This window comes from Epinephelus fuscoguttatus, linkage group LG5 (genome assembly GCF_011397635.1).
Source record: "Epinephelus fuscoguttatus linkage group LG5, E.fuscoguttatus.final_Chr_v1".
Classification (NCBI taxonomy): domain Eukaryota; kingdom Metazoa; phylum Chordata; class Actinopteri; order Perciformes; family Serranidae; genus Epinephelus; species Epinephelus fuscoguttatus.
In genome coordinates, this window is record NC_064756.1 from 12,205,604 (window position 1) to 12,229,604 (window position 24,001).

Here is a 24,001-nt window from a genome sequence, read left to right on the forward strand (position 1 = left end):
TCACTGGGAATCGACTGAGCCTGGTACGGGTGCCAATTTACCCATGAGTAAACACTGTAGGGGGAGAGTTTCAATAAAGATTTGATATGCAGCCTCTGAAAAACTTTAAACTTTGTAAAAAAAAATTGATAGTGATTTCATTACTTTGAGCCTTTGGACATCACTTGATCAGTATTTTGCACATTCCTGCACAAAATGTTCAGCTCCTCCACTTTAAAAACAATGGACTTTTGCATCTACCTTAAATGTTTCTATTTTATATTATGTCTCTGGAAAGTTGCGCTGTATCGTTCTGCACTAAAACACCTGGACAAATTCTTTGGATATGCAAACCTACTTGACAGCACAACTGTTTCTGATTTCAAAACAGATTTTGCCAATTCTGATCAGCACCATTCAACTGCAGCATTTCCTGTGCTTTCCCTGAATTAAAATGCATTTCTGAAGCTCATTCAGGCAGATATTTTGCATTCAGTTTATTCAGCTTGTGTCTGTTTCATCACAGTTGTGACTCTGATTCAGCTAGTCTTCACAACCCTGCACAATACTACATACTGCGTTGTACTTCACCAAAGAGCTGTGCCTGTTTCCATAGTGTAATAATGCTATTTTTAGAAGGCAGGGTGTCTAAATAAGAGATGAAAGCTCGGGTTTTGATCAGTACAGCACGTCTCTATAGACGTGGACCAAAGAGAAGGAGGAGGCAGCCCTTTTTGTGATGAGAACTGCGGGACATAGGATTGCATGCCAGCCCTCATTAAGAGGGGTGCACTTTTGGCACATCATGAAACATAGTTTAGCTGCGTGTTAAAGTTTGTCTGTGAAGCCGAATGAAAACCCAAGAAATTTGTGAGGAAGCCTTGCGGGATAGTTGTAAAGTGTGTTTTTGTAGCTTCGTAGCTGTTTATGTAACCTTCTGTATGTGTAAGTAATAAATTGCTGCAGATAACCTTGCATTCTCCTTGAGCTGGGCTCCACTGAGAAAGAGAGTAGTCTGTGTTGATTGCAGTTTATTTGCAGTACAATGCGTTCCGTCATTTGTTCAGCGTGCAATCAGATGCCAGTGTGACCGGAGCGTTGGTGAGATTAATACAGTAGAGTAGCACAGGATAGGAAAAAGGTAAGAAGGAGTGAAACCTGTTATATGAGCAGGGTTTATAATCACATTCACAGTGTATGTAATAGTCTTCCATCACTCCACTCGCTCCACGTAATAACCTGCTGCAAACCTGCTGGGTCACATGATGCGCTCCTACATGACGGAGTGATTGCTCAGTGATATGGTTTAATATAGGAGCGGGTTGTTTAGTATGGACTCCACATCGTGGCACATCAATAGCATGGTGCCTGTGAGACAGACATCACACCAGGGCAGGGTATAAATATTTAATGTGATATTATTATTTTGATCTTATTTGTCTCCCTCTTCTTTTCTTATCCCTTTTGAATATAGAACTTTCGTTAGATGTTCAGGTCTCACATCACACACATCAGATTTAACTCAGTTCCTAAATTCTTTTTTGCATGTGTTGTTAATCTGTGCACATAAATACTGTAAAACACATATTAATGTGTACTTAACATAATTAATGTGAAAGGTAAAGCTACTCTTACCTTTCTTGCATAAAGAATTTGAACATCCACAACTCCCGCCTCCCTCCAAAGTCCCATCCCCTTCCTCCTGCAACTCCACCTCCCTCCATTACATCCATATGTGCATGTCTGCACAGTTGCAGATAAAGATTAGGCTACACTAATGTTATTAGTATTATACTATTTGTAGAATTAGATTCCAGTGGTGGCCATGTGTTGTTTCCAACTTGTGTGATCCTGACATTTCCAGTGTGGATGTCGCGAGAACCGATACTTAGTACCAACTTGGTGCAAAATTCTTATAACATGATGATAGCCGTTTTCTCCAGTAGGCTACTGTAGGTACCGGATGTGCAGTTCTGTTAGACCTGACAGGGCAGCATATACACCTTAAAGTTTTGTACTCTGTCGCAAAATGCCAAAGGAAGAAGAGTAGCACCTTCCATTATGGAAGAACAGCAACACATGGAGGATGGCATTAAGTGCGGCTGCAGTAACAGCTCACCTTGACTCTTTAAAAAAAATATATTTTTAGAGTCTTTGCAACTGGAGCACAGCATATTTGCACTGTGCTACCAATGCCAGCAGCATTACGAGCCACTATGCGCTGTGAGTTTGGAGCATTTTTTATTTTTTTTTCTGGTCACCAAAAGTTAAAAAATGTTTAAATCATCTGGGTTAACCACTGCGCTCGTTGGGGGGTTGTAGGGGTCAGACTAACAGCCTACCACAAAGTAAAACTGTCACATCTTACATTTACAACTGCTGAACAACAACAACAACAACAGTGGATGAGAAATAAATGAATACACTTTAGGCTACATATTAATATATCAAAATCATGAACCCACACAGACTAGTACTTTGCGTTTGAAGCTGATCATCGGGATAATCAGATTTTAAATAAATTTAACTTGAATTTTACTGGTGATGGTATCGATTACTAAATTTCTCGTATCGTGACATGCCTAATTTCTAATAACTCCAGAGCATTGTAAAATCCCTCATTCCATATTTGTTGGCGTTGAGCCTTTCATAAACAGCATTTTCACTGCGGTCAAAAAACTATTCCCTCTCCTGCTTGCTGCACACAAAAGGGAAGCATGTACCTGTGTAGCAGCAATCCAGCTTCTCCATTAATTACATTTATTCATTTAAAAGGGTTCATTGTATAAAAAAAGACTAACCCATTTAATCCAATTAATAACTTTATTCAAATTTGAGGATTTATTTAAGGATTTCTTAATATTTTTTTTTATGATGATGACCTCATAAAATAAGTTTTGAAGGACATGCAGTAAAATGACATTCAGTACAGCCCTAAATACGAAGGTACAACATCCAGACCTTTATTATCATACGGTATACAGGTAGTATATATCTATACAGTTACATACAGGATTGGTAAGCATTGTTAGAGCAGCCTCCACATTGTTACAGTTCATACTTTATCCACCATGACAGAGAGATTCCCCAGTCCTCGGATGCTCTGTGTTTTGTGCCCTTGTACAGAATTCATTTGACTAATCAGAGCGCTTTATGCTGCATGTATTTTCATCAGTGTTAGTTTAATCAGCATCAGTATGCCTCTGTAATCTGCTCATGGTCTTTGACATTGTGCTGTCGGGGACACAGCGCTAAGAATAGAGACGCAGCAAACAATGGAGCTGCACTTTGATGGTCAGTAATGACTCGTAAAAGGCAAGCAGATCACATGGTTGTTGTGCACTGTGTAGCCATCATGGTGATGGAAAACTGTGTTCTGTGTCTCAGCTGTAACAGCAAAGCGTCTCCGTGGTAGGTCCGTCTGTTGACTCCTCTAACATATGCATGGCAAAGTGCACAAGGCACTGAGACACAAGATGGCTAGACCATTAGGGCCTGTCCTGCTGTGCACTCTTATTTTTTCTTTCTATTAAAGAACTGCACAGGTGTATCAACACACTCCCCAGCTAGAGAGCAGTGTTACACAGGGCTTCTCTTTTTGAATACATAAATGATATAAAAAATATCATTGCAACAGCTTAAAAGAACACTCTTTTACTACAGTGCATCCTCAGCAGTGCCTATATCCTCAGCCATGACATCACCTGCTCACCTGAGTTGAGCCCAGCGACACCACAGTATGACCTGAGGCTACCAGAGTGTGTGAAACTGTAACAGGAAACGTTGTCTTTCTATAATTAATGCATGATGTTTCCCCACCTCCGCACTCAGCCTCCAGGTCAGAGTGCGTAGGTGTGCGTTTGTGCGTTTGCGTAGGATGACATTGCACATGTTTAATGGAACATAAACAGTGTCGTGATGCATAAATGTTGACACCTATCATAATGAATGCTGAACGATGAATTAATACTGCAAGCAGAGTAAATAAGTTCAACATTATCTATTCCATCTTAATCATTTGTAGTATACAAGGACCTCATTTTTATTTTAAAAAATTACATAATTGGTTTTAATTAGTCAAATACCTGGATGATTTTAGCTCAGTCTAACAAATGTCTCTCTGAATTTATAACCCTTCTCCTTTATTTAAAAAACCCCCCACAATATTCATGCCATTTGTAATCATAGAGCAGTATCAGAATATGTAGACATTATATGCAGTAACCTGTCTGGTAGTACTTTTAGTTTAACTTCTTAAAGTGTTAGACCTTAAATATTCTAATTTTTCTTATTCACATAGTCATAAAAACTACAAATCTTCATGTGGAAGGTTTTATTTCACAGTGGGGGATTTCTACACTGAAGTGCACAGTGCTCCTGTGTTTCAGCACTGACCTTTAAACAGTCAAATTGCTTTAAGTCAAATATTTGCAAATGAATCTGTGCTGGCAAAATCCAAGGGGAACCCTTAATATTTGACTGGCTATCTCTATTACACTGATAGCAGTGTTTGAATTTACAGTTTTAACTCTAGTGCCTCAAAATGAGCAGTAGAAAAGGAACAATCTGCTCCTCATAGCTAATTCTATTTCAAGCAATTTATCTAACAAGTATGTGGTTGTTACTGAGGTAAATGTAGATCCATCTCCAAATGACCTTTATATTAAAGTTATTAATAAAGTTACCTCCTTACAAGGTCTAGAAGTAGCCGGTCTCAGGCTGTAAAGCCACTGAGGCACAGTGAGGGCAGAGTAGGACAGACACACATTTGCTACAGCAGAAGTGTAGCAGAAGTCGCATGTGGGTTGAGGGTTCTGCATGAGTTGTAGGTGATGGTTTGTCTGTGCTTCCAGCACTTAGAGCAAAATACCGACATAATTTTCAGCTATTAGTAGCCTATCTGTGTAGGCATTCATGAATTTGCCTACATTTTAAAACCTCAATACACTTGCAAATCTGAATACAGATTTGGAGATTCTTTTACACATTTACAAATCTGATTATGCACACACAGATACAGTTACACAACTCTCTACAGACATTTGTAAAAGTTCTGTTGCAATAATAGCCCCATACTCATTTTTATTAATTCTGCAATGCTCCATATCACCACTAGGGTTGGGTACCGAAAGTCGGTGCTTATAGACCGTTTCAAACTGGACAACATAAACATTCTAAATGGGTCACTTTGTGTTTCCTGTTTAAATGTATGTTAATGCACAAGCTGACAGGAAGTAAACAGGGACCAAAGTTGTTGCCCTAGCAACAGAATAGCAATGAAACGGTCCATATGGAACCAGTTCCTAACCGATACCTACCGGACCAAAACAAAACGCACATTACGGTGCCTCCTTTTGGTGCTATTTTTTTTTAATGCTATGTCTCCCTCTATTGGACGTTACACGTAACTGAATCATTCATTCATTTGATCATTTGTTGAGTGTATATTATTATTTAAAGGCATGCTAAGCACCATTGGGCGTCACTTTTGTTTACGTTCAACAACGTTATCAATCACAATGGAGTTACTATTATTGTAATGTTAATTTGTCCATAAAAAAGTCATATTTTGAGGTATCAGTTCAGGCACCGTTTAAGCAACGGTACCGTTTTTAAAGTATCGGTTTGGCACCGGTATCGGAAAACACCCAAACGATACCTAACCCTAATCACCACTTTTGATGGTAGCAGATTAAGATCAGTCTTCACTGCTGGTGCTTGTTGACCTCAGTGAAGCCTTTGACACAACTGATCCATCTACACTGATGAACAGGCTGATCCAGAGGGTCGGTGTTACATGCTTTGACTGATTGACGAATGAACATGCTGCATTCTTACTTTTTATTAACATGCTGTTGGCTTAAGGTGTAGCTGTGAAGTCCTGTTCTGCATTTACGTTCTCACTGAAGGACACAGTATTGTTAACATACCACTATATCACTATGCTGATGATACTGTAGTTATATCTGTCTGTTGCCGACAATGCTAGGTTAAATGTTGTGTGACATATTTTGACACTCACAATTAATTTCTTCTGAACACAGGCATTGTGACTTATTTTTGTCTTAATATAACTCAGAAAAGCTGTTTTTGCAGTCCATGTTTCAAGATGCAAGATTCGAGTTTTATGATGACTTAAATCATATCTCTGTATTTTCTAAAAATACTGTAAATCAATATAAATAAAATATTATATAAAATTAACAGCAGAGCAGAGCTGTTCGTTAATATTTTTTTTTGTGCACAGCACTGTTGCCACAGAGGTTGATAGATTTGTAGCACAGGCAAATGCGTACAGGAAAAGCACCTGTGGTTGAAGCCACCGTTATTAATGCCCAGTCTCGTAGCAAAATGTTTGCAGTGTTTGAAACTGCTGTTTTGAAATAGTTTAGTCCCTTTGTTTATTTTGTATTTATGTCACGAATGTACAGATGTTAATTACATGGTAATATGCATGACAAACATATACTGGTTATGAGAATCATCCGATTATAGTCATCAATTTGACCCAGACATATGTGATTGCTTTAAGCGGTTTCCATTGTGTATCATTAAAATGGTGATATAATGCCCAGCCACTGGCTTGGCTGTTCCTTTTTAAACTCTTTGCCAGGAACCTTGGAGTAATTTTTTTGTCTTTGCCTTACAGTATCTTCTGTTGTGCAGTCTTCAAATCCCACTTCTGCTAAGATCAGGCCTCTTCTCACTTGTCCTATTTAAGAAAAGGCTTTTTCATGCTTTCACACCCTCGAGGCTAGATTATTGCATGGTTGTGCTCCTCTCTGAGTCAGAGCAGCAACAAAGCTTAGATTTACAGTAGAGACAATGATTGTTCAGAATCCAAATCAGTTACACCAGCCACATTCCTGATCTTCTACATCTTTACCAGTTTAGAAGAGATGTTTGCCTCTTCTGTAAAGGCTTATTGACACTGACACATCTTGACTAAACCTTCAGGCCACATCTGAAATCTTATCTTACATAAACATTGCAGATATTTTATTCACGGCCTTTAATTGAGTAAGTTGATCTGGAAATGGATTTAAATTATTAGTAGTAGTAATACGTGGTATTATTAGGTTGAGTAACATTTTGATATTTCTGTGCAAACAGTTCATGCTGTCTCTTCTATCACAGTCGGCACATAACAGCTTCCCCTGCTATTTGTTTGTCACCTCATAGATGCCCAGCTGAGAAACCATATGTGCAGAGCAGTTATACTAGTGATGCTAATGGTGTAGGCTAGGAGAAGAACGCAGATGGTGGTGTTTACTATTGACTTTGTGTCTGTTGTTTTTTGATCCGGATTTCTCAAAAGGCTCCCACTCAACCTTGATGGTTTCCTTTGTGATGGTTTGCCCCAGTTTATTTTATTTCCCTTCGGTTTGCCTGACTGTTGCACCGTCAAAACCGACAGGTTTCATCTTGGCCTGCATTCAGCAAAGCTCAAGGGTTTCTCATTAAACAGGCACAGTCAGCACGTTGACTCCTGGTCCTTTTGTTTTCAGATGTGTAAGCAGATGTCTCCACTGTGGTGTGCTCATATCATTTTGAGGATACCCTTTGACCCCTAAAGCAGCTGGTCACCATTTACATATCATGTACAGTGGCAGAGGTAGAGGTTGTTTCTTATCTCTGATGTTGATTGTCGAAACTGACAGAACGTTTACAGGTCTTGATGTTGTTTTTAGGAAAGAAAGGTGTTAGGGATTGATAAACTTGGGCTGGTGCATGGTGGTGGATAGGCACTGTACGTTGAGTAGATCAGAATTTGGCCATGTGCGAGTGTGTTTGTGCATCCCATCAAAAGTGCTGCCTGTTTCCTGTGATTGATTATCATTGTATCTGCCTGTGTGTGTTTGTTCCTGTACTCGTTACAGATTACATATTATCTGCCTGTGTGGCTGTGTGTGTGTATGTGTGTGTGTGTGTGTGTGTGTGTGTGTGTGTTTGTGGCTGCTTGACTTGGTCTTCATCACCTTCAGCCTTGCCTTGTACCTTGCAGTCCTATCACCTCCCTTCCTCTAACCTGTAGGCATTAACTGTGCGGAGACAGCGCCACGCTGTAGCTCAAGACGGACCTCAGCCTCCAGCATGCACAGCCCGGACCAACAGTGTCTTCTTCTTCTGCAGTAACTTTAAAATGAGCACAGAGTGACAACAAACAACCTCCCAGCCTTTACACAACATCAGCATCAATATTCAAGGGCTAACAGTTGGTGCCTTACTCTTTAGCATTAGCAACAGCAGCCGAGGTAACAGCTTTGGCAGCTTGGACAGTAGCATAGCCAATGGGTAAGCGAGTGTGTGTGTAACTTGGCCCATCAGTCTCTGGGGAGGACCAGCAAAGGAGTCGTGTTACACTCCCTGACAGACCTTATACATGTTTCATCTGCTGCTCTCAGAACAGAAGCCCCCTTTGTTATCTAATCCAGCCTTCTCCTCCCCAGCCTGAGAGACTGAGTTTACTGCCACAAGACTGCTCTTCACAGTCTGTCAGCCAACCACTGAGCTGATACATATCAACCAACAGCTGAGGAGCAGCAGAAGGACTTGGTTAGGCCAGAGATATCTGCTATTAGGACTTCTGAGCCAGTCTTTCAATCAGTTGGCTGGCAAGCAGACAGGGCATTAACATAAAGAACTGAGGGGGCTGTATGAGGTCCACCAAAGATTGTCAAGGATCTAAATTGTGCCTCATCTGTTCAGCACTAAACCTCAACTTTGTCTGTAGTTAACAGCCCTTCAAGCTGCGGAACTGCAGCATTTGCAATTCTTCTAACCAAGGATCTTAAAAAAAGTTACTTTGGAGGATTTGCACTTGAGAAAGCTGGTCAGTACCATGAGTGACACTCTTAGACCCCCTTCGCTCCAGGTGAGCATCCCGAGCGATTCTCCAGCATACTCAGACGGAGGACACAACGCAGTGTCAGATGGCTCCGTGCGATCCAGCTCCTCAACCCCAACTCTCCGGCGCAAGCGCTTCAAGATGCGGCGCATGAGGAACGTGCCAAGCGAGAGGGAGCTCGAAAGGGGGCGGCTAACCATCGGTCACCTCACGGCCCGATCCCGCTCCAGCTCCAAGGAGTACCTCCAGTTGCCTTCCATTGAGATCACACCATCCAGCGATGAAGATGCCCCCTCTTCCTGGTCCAGGTGCTCCACGCCCAGCGCCTCTCCGCGACGCAAGCGTTTCCTGTTGAGGAAGTGGCTGAAGGTCCGACAGAAGAAGGAGCAGTGCAGTGAGAGCAGGTTGGTATGGGCCCTCCATACTCCCCTTCCATCATTCCCCCTTTTCTCCCCACATCTTCCCTAATACCTCCATGCTGCTTCAAAGCTACCTGCTACCTGCACTAATGTGTGTATCACTTACTAAAAGAGTGTTGTTGTGCCAGGTGTTGCAGAAGATTGAACATTTAGACTTCTGTGTAGCTTGAGGTTTCCTTTCAGCTTTTAGAGTTTGATGCTTGATCAGCAACACACACCTTAATGACCACAAAAGGCTTAATACAAGAAGCAGTTACTGTGCTGATCCTTGCATTAAATCTGAAGCAAAACAGAGCTTTTAAAAAGGTAAATTAAATGTAGCAGAATGTCATCCATATTTTGTACTTGTATGGCTGGATTAACATTATCCTATACCTTATCTCCTGTTGTAACAGTTCAGCAGTGTCATTTTAGTAGCATGCATTCCCCTGTATCTTTTTCCAGTCTGTGATGACTCTGCCGTTTTGTAGTCAGCGTAGGGTGACCAGGTTAACTTCACTGAAGCACTCGAATACAACCTTGTCGCAGAAAACCCCAAATGACACATGACACCAGGTTTTTAAGAAAATCAAATGTAGCTCTTGTCCTGAGATTTAAAGACCAGCTTTCAGCACTGATTGATCAGCTCGTGACCCGAATTGGCCAATTTGCGCAATATTGCAGGAGGTATAGTTTTATAAAAGACAAGGTTTCGGGTTGTAACCTAGTGTGTGAGTTAGTCTAGTTAGCTTTTTTACCAAGTAAGGTCCATTTGATAGATTTTGTAATTAATTTCATGGCAGCAGAATGTTTAAACACTAGTGATTGAAAGGAAAATTGAATAGTTACTTGAGATGAAAGGGAGCTGTCTAACAAGTGTGATCTGATCACGCCCCCACAATCCTGAGAAATGGTTTGAGCAGCCAAAGGAGCTGTTTTTTGAATTTTATTTCCCACTCAGTTTTTTGTGGATGCTTAACGAGACACTCATCTTTGATATCATATATGCATTTTTACTTTCTCTAGCTAAGTTTTCAGTGGCTTCAAAGAAAGGTTTCGCATCTGTTTGTGTATGTCATCAATTATAGTTGTTAGAAAGACAGAAAATAAGAGGTAATCTTACCACTGAATGAATACTCTGTGTGGAAATCTGTATTTTTTACTTTATTTTGCTGCACTGGGATACTGAAACTTTGCTCTCTCCGTATAAATACATATTTATTTCATTTCTATTTACTATGTTTTTTACCGGTGACCTTGTGGACTGAACAGAGGAAGGTATTTTGTGTCACTGTGGACTTTAATGGAGAACTGTGGGTGCCTTAAAAGCCCCTAGATCCGATCCCTCAGCCTGATTTCTGCCCGCCCCCCCGCCCCGTGTTTTTTAACAAAAACTGTCATTGTGTTTTGCTGTAGATGACCCTGTCTGATGTACCTGTTCTGTGTGTATATTTATGTATCTGTGTTTTGTTTTAGTTTTTCACTGAAAAATCAATAAAAAGAAATTAAAAGTGGAATCAGCCAAGAAAATTGCAGCTCTAGTTTTTAAATTAAAGCAGGCATCATGCTTGTGTTTTGATTGTTGGGCTCTACTCATTTGTTCAAATATGGATCAGGGAGTGTGAGATCAACCCATGTGAGCATTGGGAAGGTTAGAGGGAGCAACTGAGGCTGAGATTACAAAAGCAATGATTGTTACAATCCAATAATGGACTCATTAGAGTGGAGACCTCTGCCCAGCAGGGTTCATCAGAGTTAACAGGTTGCTTCCTCTCGGGATCATTAATATAAACACTAGATATTGTGTGGTTAAAACAAAGGGCTCAGGTGATACTGTAGGTCATCTGAAACTTTAAAGGTTGCCCTGACAGCAGTACTAGAGTGGAGGAAAGGTCGAGGGGTGGCAAAATCAATAGGTTTCTTCCTTATGGGTGCATGACTGTGAGATAAAGCGACACCTGAGATGCAGTATGTGATGGCGGCGCTAGAGGAAAGGTCATAGGGTCCAGACAGTAAATCGACCCCTGCAAAGTTGAAGTGTTTACCAGTTTATATGAAGTGACCGTCCTCCAGATGTGCAAATTGAAAGGTAGCAATTGATTAAAAATTAAGACAAAAGGTAATAGGAATAATTATGCAATGTTTTTACTTCAGTGTAATTAAAATCAGGGAAAGACCATGTAAGACGGATCAGAAGTACTTGTGTCTGGATATACTACATAAACAAAAGACTTAGTCAAGCCCCAGTTAATTTCAATCAGGAGAGACTTGAGACTTGAGAAAAGAATATTTATTTACATGTGCACATAAGTATGAGAAATGTGAAAAGTCTTTGGCGATTAGACCCCATCGTGATGTCATCTATTCCAGGAGGGTGGTAAAGACTTGGTAGATTAGGGTTCCCCCCATGGAGGCTAGACTCGTCCTGGGCTCTGGATAAGGTGACTGGAGGTGAATGGGGTGGAGGAGGGCGTGACGATTCCGCCTAAACTGACAGCTGACAGAGGCAGAGAGGAGAACAGATTTGAAGTTTGGCAGCAGCAACATGAAGGAGATTTTGTAGCGATTGTGGCCAAGGTTACTGCGACCTGCATGCTAACAAAGTGGCCAATTGTCACATTGTTCTAGGTGAATTGACAGGAAACTCACGTTTCAAAAAAAAGTCAGACTTATGTAGGAGAACAGAGAGGAGAACAGATTTAAAGTTTGGCAGCAGCAGTATGAATGGCTGAAGGAGAAGTTTGACTGGCTAACGGGGAGAGGGAATACCCATAGTCAGCTGATTGGTGGAAGTGGTGAGAGTGGGATAGAGAGAAAATTGTGACTCTGAGCTTCATTCGATTATGTTTATTTGTGGTTTGATGAATTAACTTATGTGGAGGACTCCATAAAAAGTACAAAAACAGTTGATAAAACTTTTTTTGAGAGTAAATTTCTTTTTGATTATGGGCGCGTTTGCGTATGGGGATGAGTTACGTCATGATTGTTATTTTTACAATCAGACTTTGGAGCCATCCTTGGTACCACACGTTAATGCACTGAGCTGAGAGCCGTCATTGTGTTGCACCATAATTTCTCTTCCATTTGCGGAATTCATAATTCACCAACAAGGGCTGCGCCTTGAAAGTTGGAGACTCGAATCATCGGTCTAAGACCCCTCAGTTGACTGAGATATCTTCAGACTGAGTAGTTGTCACCTCTGGGGAAGTTTCAGTTTTTTAGCTGCAGAGCGAGTGATCCTAACTTTCATGCTGTTCTTCAGTACATGGATCTGCAGACAAGGAGGCAGCTGCCTGGTGGCAAAGAGGCTTTGCCCAGTCAGACTCCTAGATAGCGATTTTTAATCTTCTGTGTTCTGTGAAGATGTGGTGAATTCACAGCTTCCAGCAAGTTCACACAATACAGTCTCTGGCTTTTGTTTCGTATCTAGTGTGGGCAAAAACACAACAAAAAAAAAAAGTTGTTGCACATTTCCAATCAGTTGTTAGCGGCAGTAGCTAGTTTACTATATTATGTGAATGTCACTGTCACACTGAACGCCCCCCTGAATCCTGTTCAAACTGCCAGACTCTGACATGATTCTGAGTCGGGTACACCAAACTTCTGCTTGCTTCGTTGTACTCAGATTAGTCATTGTAACTGATGGTCCCACTTTTATCTTTCTTCTGACATGATGTCATATTTTTACAATCTACAAGTGCCGTTCTCTGAGTTTAAAAATGTAATCTCCTCATGTTTGCTGTCTGTGCTTTATGCTCAGAGTTCTCATTGGTAACAGATGGCAGACAGGCACAACTTCATTACTCACTCCATCAATGTGTTATCTTCATTTAAGTGGGAAGACATCATCTCTCCAGAGGCATGAGTGCAGAGCCCCCAACAGCATCACCAAGTGTGAAATACTGTCATTACCCAGCACATCATGAGTACAGCCCAGCTCCCCCTCGGGGTGTGATGTGGACTGTTGTAACAAGCCTTCCTCAGCTTAGTACCACGCGTGGCGTTAAGACGACATGGCTCCTCCTCAGTCTGCTGCTTGTTAATAGCTGCGTGGAATATATACAAAAATCTGCAGGCTTAAAGCAGTGTGGGAGTGACATGAATAATCCAGATCTTAATGTTTATCTTCAATTAATTATTGATATAGTTTTTGTCGTGTTAAGTTGCGAAGACACACTGTAAAACGCCATGTTCTCATAGATAGATAGTTTCTGTTGAGTCGGCACTGTGGCCCACATTAATTCATTAGTGCTGCCTTGTGGGCAGTTTTATGACAACCTAATATTTAATGGAAGACTGTTACAAAATAGCTCCACTGTAAAATATAAAAATAGCAGCTTTTGGTTGCCTTATTTAGTCGAGGTGTTTAATGAATGCGCATCGGCTCTGGTTTTACAGCTGCACAGTGTATGGAGCATGTAAGCAGGAGGATGCTCACTGATGATATAGTACATGAGATTTAGCTCTTGTTCTGACATAAACTGCATCTGCAGCAGTGCACAGCTGGAAGGTTTATTTGTGAAGCACTTCAACAGCAATTCAAAGTGCTCACCCATAATACTAAATGCAAAATAAGGTAAAAATGGCATGAAACAGATGGGGCTGTCCGGAATGCTTGGAAACTTTGATTTCTAGCATGCTGATTGACACCCAAATCAGAAAAGTTTTGTTTGAATGTGCATTAACCCAAAAATCCTAAATAGTCCATAAATTCAGAAATAAAGTTATGATATTAAAATAATAATTACAGCTATTGTGATACAATATGTTGTAGGAATATGTTAATTTATGATAGTATATGTATGTGACAATAATCATATGTGTATGATAACAGTAGAAGTATAACTAATAGTAACAGCAACAGTAGGACGCATTAGGCAGGACCACGGCAGCAGCACAACCGCAAACATCGCACCATCCAGGCACCGCTGCGATTTAAGTTAACCTGCGAGACAGTGGAGCACAAAGGCTCCGGAGAAGAAGCTGAGTTAGTGACATGCAGTACAGCCAAGTTAGCCAGATGCATAAGTGTTAGCAAAGGAGAGAGAGAGAGAAGGAGAGAAGGTGCCCAGTGTATTATAGGAGGTCCCCCAGCAGACCAGGCCTATGTCAGCCTAACTAGGGGCTGGTACAAGGCAAGCCTGAGCCAGCCCTAACTATAAGCTTTATCAAAAAGGAAAGTCTTAAGTCTAGTCTTAAATGTGGAGATGGTGTCTGCCTCCCGGACCGAAACAGGAGGATGATTCCACAGACAAGGACATTTAAATTTAGTGATACCTTTGTGACTCCGACTCAACTGAGACTGCGACAGTTTGACCACACGTGATCCGCTAGCAAGATGCTGAAGAAATTGTGCCAGATATACCAAAGGAACTTGGCATATATGATAAATTTTCAACAGGCTTGGCTTAAGAAATCACTTGAACATTGTAGGTACAGTAACAGCTTAGATGTCTTGCAAAGTATTCTTTTTGGTAGCGATCATAGCCAAGGTTACTGTCACCTGCATGCTAACAAAGTGGCCAGTTGTCACATTTCTTTAGGTGAATTGACAGGAAACTCATGTTTCAAAAAGTCAGACATCATTACCCCCTTCTCCAAAGCTTTGATTAATCGTGGATATTTCTGACTGGCAGTAGCATCAGAGAAGTTAAGAACTAAGGGGTGGGGGAGACCTCAAGATAGCAGATATTGCAGATTATGAGTTTTGACTCTGGAGACAGTAAGCAAACCTGTCCCAGGCGAGGTATGAATCATTCACAGCATGACAGCAGATTAAAAATGCATTTTGTCCCAAAGCCATTCAGTGCGTTACAAAGCAAAAGTATTGTTTTTAAAATCATCTCTGAGACACACAGGAAGCCACTGGGAAGATCTGTGGATGATCCGTTCCACTTATGCTCAGAAGAACTAGTTCAGACAGCGTGTCGTCCGACCGCATGGGAAGTCAAAAGTATTTGTAGCTGCTCTGTGAAAAGCCAGCCGTCATAGAGAGGTGTGAAACAAGGTAGTTGTTTAAATATGGAAATAATTCCATACATTTTCAGACAGGCTCTCCTTGAAAGAATTTATAGTGTTGCACTCGAGTGTTCAAACCCTGCTTACTTTCTCATCTTTGCACTACTCATCAGTCATGGCGTGAAGTCGATGTGAAAGTCTGATTGTCAGTTTCAGAAAGTTACAGAAATGGTCAGATACTACTAAAGTTAAAAAGATTCTGGCTTAAAGATTACTGGCTTGGCTTCTGAGGTGAGGCATCATTTCAGATTTATCTTTGTGTACCAGTGAAATGGTCCAACATGTTCACCAGCTACGTGACTTTGCTGAAGTATATTTAATAAATACTGGATGATTTATTTGCATAACCTGCAAACGTGTTTTTACTCTGCCATTGATCTTTTCCTCCTACAAGGATGACACTCATGGCTGCCCAGCACTTTGCTTCAGTGCAGTGTCAGTGTACTCATAAGTGCCAACTCAGGGGTTCTGACTTGAAACCTGCTATAATCTCTGAGTTAATATACAACATGGCAGAGCATGTGTAGTCAATCAGATCCTTGTGGTGTGTTTATGGAGTCTGGTGAAGTGTGAACAGTGTTAACGTAGCATTCTGCTCATGGAAGTGTTCACCTTACACGCTCCTGCTGTAAGTATTCAAATACACAGCTGTTCAAAGGTTTGGAGTGTAAATAGGCCCTCTGTGGTCCAGTCAGTGGTGAGGTTGTGCAGGTTGAAACTGTGGTTTGTCGGTACATCCTGGCTCAGTTCATGTAGTGCTAACCCTGTATTAACTGTTTGAAGTTTGAAGATTAGCTTTGCTTAAGCAACACGTTGTCTGTTATTACAAGTTACTGTGCACTTGAACCTGTTCCTGTTTAAGTCTGCACATATTTTGATGCTGCTCATTTACCAGTGACTGGTGATTTATTTTATTCTTGCTCAGAGGCACCTTTGTCTTTTCTGTTGTCAGTGTGGTTGAACCATTTTACAGCATTTTGTTCTCCATGTATAAAAAAAAAACCTGTCATACAAAATAACATTGATTTGTAAAGAGAACTTTTTATAAACTTAGCACATGAAAGAGCATTCAAAAATATGTAACTATTGTGGAAGTAGATTCCAAACTTTTACATGGAATTGTCTTATACTGTTCTTATACTGTCTGCATGAATGCACCTGTAATCACGGTCTGTCTGTGAAGGCTCCAGTTTAGTGATTGTGTCTTTAAGCCCCCCTACCCCGAAAAAAGAGCAGTCTGCTCTGATTGGTGAGTGTTTTGGGGTCTTCTGTCTCAGCTGCACTTTCTGCTGTGAAAAATCACCAATAAGACTTCTAAACCAAATGTGGACATGTTCCAGCTGGAAAATGTTTGGGATTCTGGAAGAAATTGACAACATTGGCAACAAAGATTACAGATTTCCCTGACGTTAGCATGCAGCTACGTATAGCAGTGTCAGTGGCGTGAGGAAGTTATAACTGGCCCCTGTGCACACTGTTTTGATGGGCTCCAGTACACGCTGCTGTGCTTGTATCGTCTTGACACAGAGACTTGACATTGGACAATATCAGCATACATATTACCCAGCAATCATCACTGCATATTTGACAAAAAATATCAGAGAAAGTAAGAAATTAATGATTTAATTAAAGAGTTTTTATAGTATATTTACATATTTTTTTTAGCTTATATAAAAAAAAACATGATTTTATTTAAGATAGCTACTAACTATTTCAAGAAATCAAAAGAAAAAAGAAAACTGATGCAGATGGGTTTGCCTTTTGGGGGACATGTATAGCAAATGGTTTTTAATTTTTTTTTTTTTTTAAATCATTTATCTTTAAACACAGGTGTATTCCTAAGGTGATAATCTGAATCACTTGCAAGGGCCTGCTCTCTCTACAGGCCCCTCCACCCCAGGGGCCCCAGTGCAATCACACTACCTGCACTGTCTATATTTACGCCCCTGAACAGTGTATGAAATGTACACACATGCAGTAACACGTCTGAAGCAGATGATGGTAGAAAGAAATCTTCACAAACTGACGTCAACTTGTCTGGAAAGTTGAAAAACAAATGCTGGAAACAGCTGAGTGTTCAGATAAGATATGTAATATATGGAGAAAAAATCTAGAAAAAGCATAATAGGTCCCTTTTATGATATAACTGATAATTTAATTAAAGTTCAGCTTTAGCTCTCCTTAATCGATATTAACTATGATGTGATTTTCCTCTCCAACTGCTTTGAATCAATTAAGTTTTTGTTTTGGGGTGTAAAATTATGAGAATATCTCAGTATTTCTGCTGCAATCCCAGAGTGATGCAGAGTGATGCAGAGTGATGCTTTGTGTCTAGCCAGTAAATCCTTCTTTGCCAAGAGCTCATAGTCATCACAGTTGATTTGCCACTCTGTCTTCATTTCGTCATCTTATCCTTGTTTCTGTCTTACGTTCTGTGATGCATAGGATCTGTGGACCGTAAGTGTGTGAGCATGTAAGCATACTGTGCCTTTATGTATGTGTGTCTGTCTGTGTAGGATTCTTGTGAGCCTACAGTAGGAACAGAGGAAGTTTGCAGACACATACTGTGGAATCTGCTGCTCTGCTGGCTGATAACAGCAGGGCTATTTTAAGGAGGTGGTGCAGTGTCTTTCAACCGGCTTCACTGCTTCCACCTCGTCCGAGCATTTAAATATTTCAGACACACAACTTCGCACAAAGCGACATACAGTAGGAAGACAAGAAATTGTTTGAATTACTGTCATCTGCTCCATACTCATCCATAGTGAGTGGCAAGATACCATCCATCACATTAAAAAGCTGTTCATACGCAATATAAAATAAGCCTCTGTGTCAGTGAAAAAACAAATGAATGCATTATTACATGCATTTTGTGCAGTTTTACAGTATAACCTACTGTAGATCGTTTTCTTTGTAACTCTGCCTTAAAATTGACAGTGTTTTGTTACGCCTCCTTGCTGTCATGTTGAAAGCACACATTCCATCAATTGTGTATGAGTAATAAATATTTCAGCAGGGGCCCATGCCATGTCAACTTTCTGCCCTCGTGTTTTCAAAAGAACATGCGCTAAAGGAGGAGGATACATGCAGAAACACCTGCATATACCTGGACAAACACATGTGCTTTTACAGCGCATATGTCGTCCCTCTGAGAGAACAGCTTGCAGACACTGAGGAGCTCAAGTGATACTCCACAACGTAGGCTGATAGTGGTGGCAAAAAGTTGGCAGTTTCTGAATGAATCTACTGATCTTAGTTCTGTACTGTCAGCATACAGTATCAGTTTCATATGTATCGTCACAGCTGCTCAAATACACCAGTAACAATGTATTTATATATTTAAAGTCTGTATTCATGAATATTATCAACCTTCAATACAGCTATATTTCTCTCTACACTACTCTTTTATAATATAAAAGACTTAAAAGTTGATTTTTACTTAAAGGCATACTGCCAAACCTTGAAAGAACTCTGCCAATGTGATGCTATGATGAAAAATGAAAGGTCTTATCAAGTTTAAAGAGTAATGATCAATACATTTAGGGTAAATTTTGTCACTTCTTTTGAGGAAATATCACATTTGTAGATGCAAAGTTAAATGATTGGGTAGTGACTACTAAAGAGATTTAAAAACTGTTTTCAGAGTGCATCTACAGCAGGCCCAAGGCACACCGAAGAGAAAGTCAAAATCTCGCAGCACACCTGTATTTATATCCATGCAGCATAGCAGGGGCGATTGCTCTGACAACAAGGGAGGCTGAACTTCCCCTAAAATTTCACAGAAGAAATGGTCAAGTATGCACTATTGAATTTATATTAAAATAAGAATTTACATTGCATTAAACATGTGCTAGGATGCGTTTAACATCATGACTATAATGTTCAAACGTCAGCTGTTAATCACCAGTTTTCAAACGCGACCTCCCTGTCATACATTCTTGTGTCAGCACGGTGGACACGGAGCCTCCAAGCATTCCTATGAGACAGCGCTGAGCAGGTTTTTTTCATGCAGCAAAGCGAGACGGTCATTGGGTAAATGTGACAAAATCGTCACTACCAGGGAGGCTCAGCTTCCCTGGGGCCTAATGGATCCCGGTGTATGCATGATGATTGGAGGAATTGTCTAAAAGTCTGAACCCCTTTGTGATTGACAGCGCTTTGGAAATACACACCGACATTGTCGCATTTCGAGCTCGGTCCCATGCGGATACTTTGGAGTGGAGTCTTCTGACAGAGTGCCGTCCCGAGTAGAGACATCAAACTTAAAGTGAGCTTCCCCTGTTTGAAAGACCAGCAGCCACCACTGCAGCATAGCCTCTATAAAGTGTCATCACTCTCATCATGACATAAATGTTTGTATTTATTTACCACTGTCAAATAACAACTGACAACCAACTATTACCCATGAAGTATTTATTAGCAAAATGACTCAAGAATTAATTTTTTTTTAATTACATCAAAGCACCAATAACACATCAATTTACACAGGAAATGATGTAAGATAATGTGATGTGTCACACACCTATAATTCTCACATGCGAATGCCGACACATAGGTTCCCGTGAAAGTTTTTTAAATTAAATTACATTAGGTAGAGTTTGCCTAACAGTCGATTAAAAATTCATACACAACTTTTTGTATAAGCCCAGTTGAATATTGCAATAAAAATGTGTGGTTATCACAGAATCCCATGGCACACCTGGATTTGCATCACAGCACACCAGTGTGTCGCAGCACACCATTTGAGAACCACTGCCCTACAGTATACCAAAAGTATCACAACTCTCAGAATCTGCCCTTTCAAACACTCCAGAGCATTGCTACTGTTGGAATTGGATTAGACGTGTGAATTAATGAAGCTCTTTCCCAGCAGAGCGGCTTTATTCATAAATGTCAAAGAGTGAAAGGAATGTCAGCAGATTCTTAAAATATCTCATGCATCTTAAAGCCGAAGTGACAGACAGTCCTATGTGATATCATGCATGTGTGCAACTTGAACTTTGACTTGTGAATGAAGGGGGAAAATATCCTAATTTTAACTTCTGCACCTTTTTTTAAGGAAGTGACAGTCACAGACCTCTAGCTCTTTATGTGTTAATGATTTTCATTGTAAATATATCCATTAACACATCTGTAACCCTCTTACTTATATCTGAAGCCTTATCTTTCTCATAGCTTGTGTCATATAGCCCCCTCTAGTGTTATCACTGGATATGTGCATGTGCATGACAGGACTTTCATCCAGTCTGGCTGAGTTGTTATGTACTGTATGTCTGACAGCTGCCACATATGTCTGACACTTATTTGCAGAATCTTGGACAGCTGATGGCCCAGTAGCCATGACAGAAACCAATATTTTGGCCCTGTAGGAGCCTCAATAATGTGGTGAAAACCAACTAAAAATAGATGTTCTGTCAAAAAACAAACAAAGTTTATACAATAGGGACTGTGTATGCCATGCTTTGTTTTCCTGTTGTGTTTTTGCCTTGAGCCTCTTGTTTGCAGGTTGTTTGCAGGGGAAAATGTGCCATAACAGTTTACATAGTCACTAATAAATTAAGTGACACAAGATGAAATATGTATACACCATTACATTTAAATTTCAGTTTAATAGAAGCATGCTGTAATGAGTAACAGCCTCACTTCTGTTTCATGTGCCATGCAGCAGCCAGCAGAGCAGTCAGCAGAGCAGCCAGCAGAGTAGCCATGAAGACGACAGCACTCGTTTCCTGACTCCATTAATACGAGAGGAGAGGTGAGTGATATGTGTATGTCGATGTGTGTGTTTGTGTGTGTTGCCCCTGTATGGGACTCATTCTTAGAAGAGATTTTTCCAATGTTAATAAAAATCTTCAAAAATGAATCAAAATCAGAAGATTTAAATCAAGAAAACATTTCACCATCATCACTCAGTAAACTGTCAAATCACTGATATGTTTGCAGCTGCATTTCAGTGAATTTAAGGGCAAACACAGCACACCTTTTTGTGTCTCTCTTGTCTGCCAGATCACGTGTAGATTCACGCTGCTGGGGTGAATAATCAACTCAAAATGTCAATGTATTCCCTCATTTCTGGTCACATCAGTGTATTTCTTGCATGCATTCTCCACTAGGGGGCACTTCCTCCTCATACTGTTGCACAAAGGTTTTGCTCCATAGCTAGTGTCTGTCCATTTCATTGTGGTCGCAAAATATCTAACTTGATTCTGCACTAATGAGGTGATGTCAGTGACTGTAATGAGCACTCCAGAAGAGCGTAGCGGGTGTGTGTGCACTTGACTTTAAAGGCATATGGAGGAAAAAGGGGCCTTTTGTCAATACAAGCAGTGCTTTCTCAGTTATCTGCCTATTTTATAGTCATGTAATCGTGCCCATGTGTAACTACACCTACAGTAATTGGTGTCTCTACTTGCCCACAGCTGAGTTTGAGTAGAGAGACAGACTGTATCATTAGCTCTTTATCACCTCAGAATATGCTGCAGCTGTCACAGGAGCACCAGTGACAGGCCTGGACATTAAGTCAGTTATTCAACCTGATGTGTAGGTGTGTGTGTCTGTCTGTTTTGAGTGTATGTGGTGGTGGTGTGTCTGCATGTGTGTGTGTGTGTGTGTGTGTGTGTGTGTGTGTGGCCTGGGATGTGATATGCAGTTTCATACTTTATCCCTGAAGTAAAGCCATGCAGCCAGGAGCAAACTCAGTGAGCAATTTCTTGCCTACCAGGAGATTAGGACGAGGATGTGTCAGGAAAGTAGAACAGTCTGCATTACTGAACTTTTCATAGCGGCCTGAAATACAGTTATGAAACCCAGTATGAAGAGCATATTAGCATGCAGGGGTCTCTCTTCTTGCTTGTCCTGCAACGTCACTTTCAGAGTTCTGTGCAGGTGAAAAATCGGAAGAAAGGAGTAAGGCTAAGTTCACATAATCGATTCATCTGGTTCAGTTAATCTGCATTTTTATGGCCTGATAACGATTCATAAAATCAGAGATCGATCTTTTCATATTTGCTTTTCCCAGGGATGTGTGAAGCTTTAACCCCTTTAATCTCGCCAGCAGTAAACCGGCCAGGGTGCAAAGTTATTAACGACCATAGTCTTGAGAAGCTCCAACATTACCTGTTCTTTTATGTCTAACCGTTAGCTTACTTTTTTAATGATTTTGTGTAATTTGTTATCATGCTGCAGCAGCCTCTCCTCCTGCTGTCTGTGCGTCCTGGCCGCTGCGCCACTTTTACACACACACTAACATGCAAACACAGAGTAAAGATGCTGGAGGACTGATACTGACTGATGTCTGTGTTCTTTATTCTTTCTAAACTTCACTCAGTATTGTGATGTCAGGAATAAGATTTAATGTCATTCATGTAGCCAGGATAATTCTTAGATTTGTTGAAAGTGAGATATTAAGTTTATATTGTGACTCTGTCGTTTTAATATTACTGTTGCTGCTCTAGAAACAATGTTTAGTTATAAAATATTCACTGTTTTCCTTTTATTGTTTTTGAAAAATAATTTCTTGTAAAAACTGTAAATGAAACATCGCTATTTGAATCTATTCGATGCAGGAAATCATTGTTAATACCCAGCCGTAGAATGGAGTCAGTCTCTAGGTACCTGACAGTACTCTAAAGACACAGCCCTTATTGCTGTCTATGATTAGTTTGTTTTTGGAGTAATGGTGTTAAAGGGAAATTTCGGTTTATTTCAACCTGTCTCCTATCGTCCTAAATTTGTTTCAAGTGACTAGTGACATAAAAATAATAGTTAGCATGTTAGCCGTTAGCCTAGATACAGCCAGGGCGCATAGTAGCGTCAGACCTGTTAAAACGTAAGTGAACGGGCAACCTTCAAGTGCAAAGTTAGTCCAGTAAACAAGCTTTTTTTCCACAAAGACCACCTCATATTGTTAGGATAAATGTCAGAGAACATATAGAAAACGACATGTAAACGTGTTGTCTTACCTTACCGGTGTGCTGCCATGTTTGTTTACCATCTAGCTCTGCTTTCCAAAGCGCGGCCGAAATATCGCGAGAACAAGCAGCGATCTCATACTGAAATCTACATACGTCAAATGACTCAAGTGTTGGATTTAGATCACCACATGCACTTAAAGAGATTGTTGGACTGAGGACAAAATTGCGTACCAAATCATTTTTAACACCTCTTAGCTCTTGGCAAAGGTAGTGAGCTTGATAATTTATTGGTCTATACAACGAGCAGAGGCGTGTCAAGTCATATCAAGTAGACACAGCCGCGTTTCAAAAAAACAAAAGGCAGGCAAATCAAGGTTTATCCATTTACTCTGGCTCAAAAATTGAATGCAATCTAGTGATTTTTCCTGTGGTTATAGAAGTTACTGCGTGCACAGATGCTGCTACTGATTCTGTCATCACACAGATGTTAATACTGAATGAATACCTTATTTATTACTAAAAAAGAAGTAGGAATGTTCTGATAAAAACAGAAAATGAGTAGGAATCCTCTTCTTCGTCTAGCCTCATAATAACCACCCACTTAGCTGCCTTCGGCTCTGTCTGCCGTTCACTACACCTCCACTCATTCTCTCTGTCCCGCACTCTTCTCCCTGTTTCTCTCTCCGGCTCTCCCTCCTGCGCGCTCCTCTCGCTCAGTGTCTCCACTTGCTCGAATTAGGAACAGTACCTGTCAAACCTATGGGATTTCTCACCACTCTTCTCTTTGCTGTGCTGGTGATAGCTAGTGAGGGGCGTCTGCAGCAGCTGCAGGGAGAGCAGCGTTC

At 40.6% G+C, this 24,001-nt stretch overlaps 1 protein-coding gene across 7 annotated transcripts in view; it reads left to right on the forward strand.

The window, feature by feature from the left end:
- Positions 1-24,001, forward strand: part of gramd1bb (GRAM domain containing 1Bb) — a 162,087-nt gene that overhangs the window by 62,527 nt on the left and 75,559 nt on the right. For 4 of the 7 annotated variants that reach the window (XM_049575602.1, XM_049575604.1, XM_049575603.1 and 1 more), the window contains exons 2-3: positions 8,015-9,231; positions 20,909-20,998. In XM_049575602.1, coding sequence (XP_049431559.1) covers positions 8,822-9,231; positions 20,909-20,998 — 500 coding nt within the window. In that variant the 5' untranslated portion in view covers positions 8,015-8,821. The remainder of the gene's footprint in view (positions 1-8,014; positions 9,232-20,908; positions 20,999-24,001) is intronic. The other 3 variants (XM_049575606.1, XM_049575612.1, XM_049575607.1) reach the window with 1 other exon arrangement.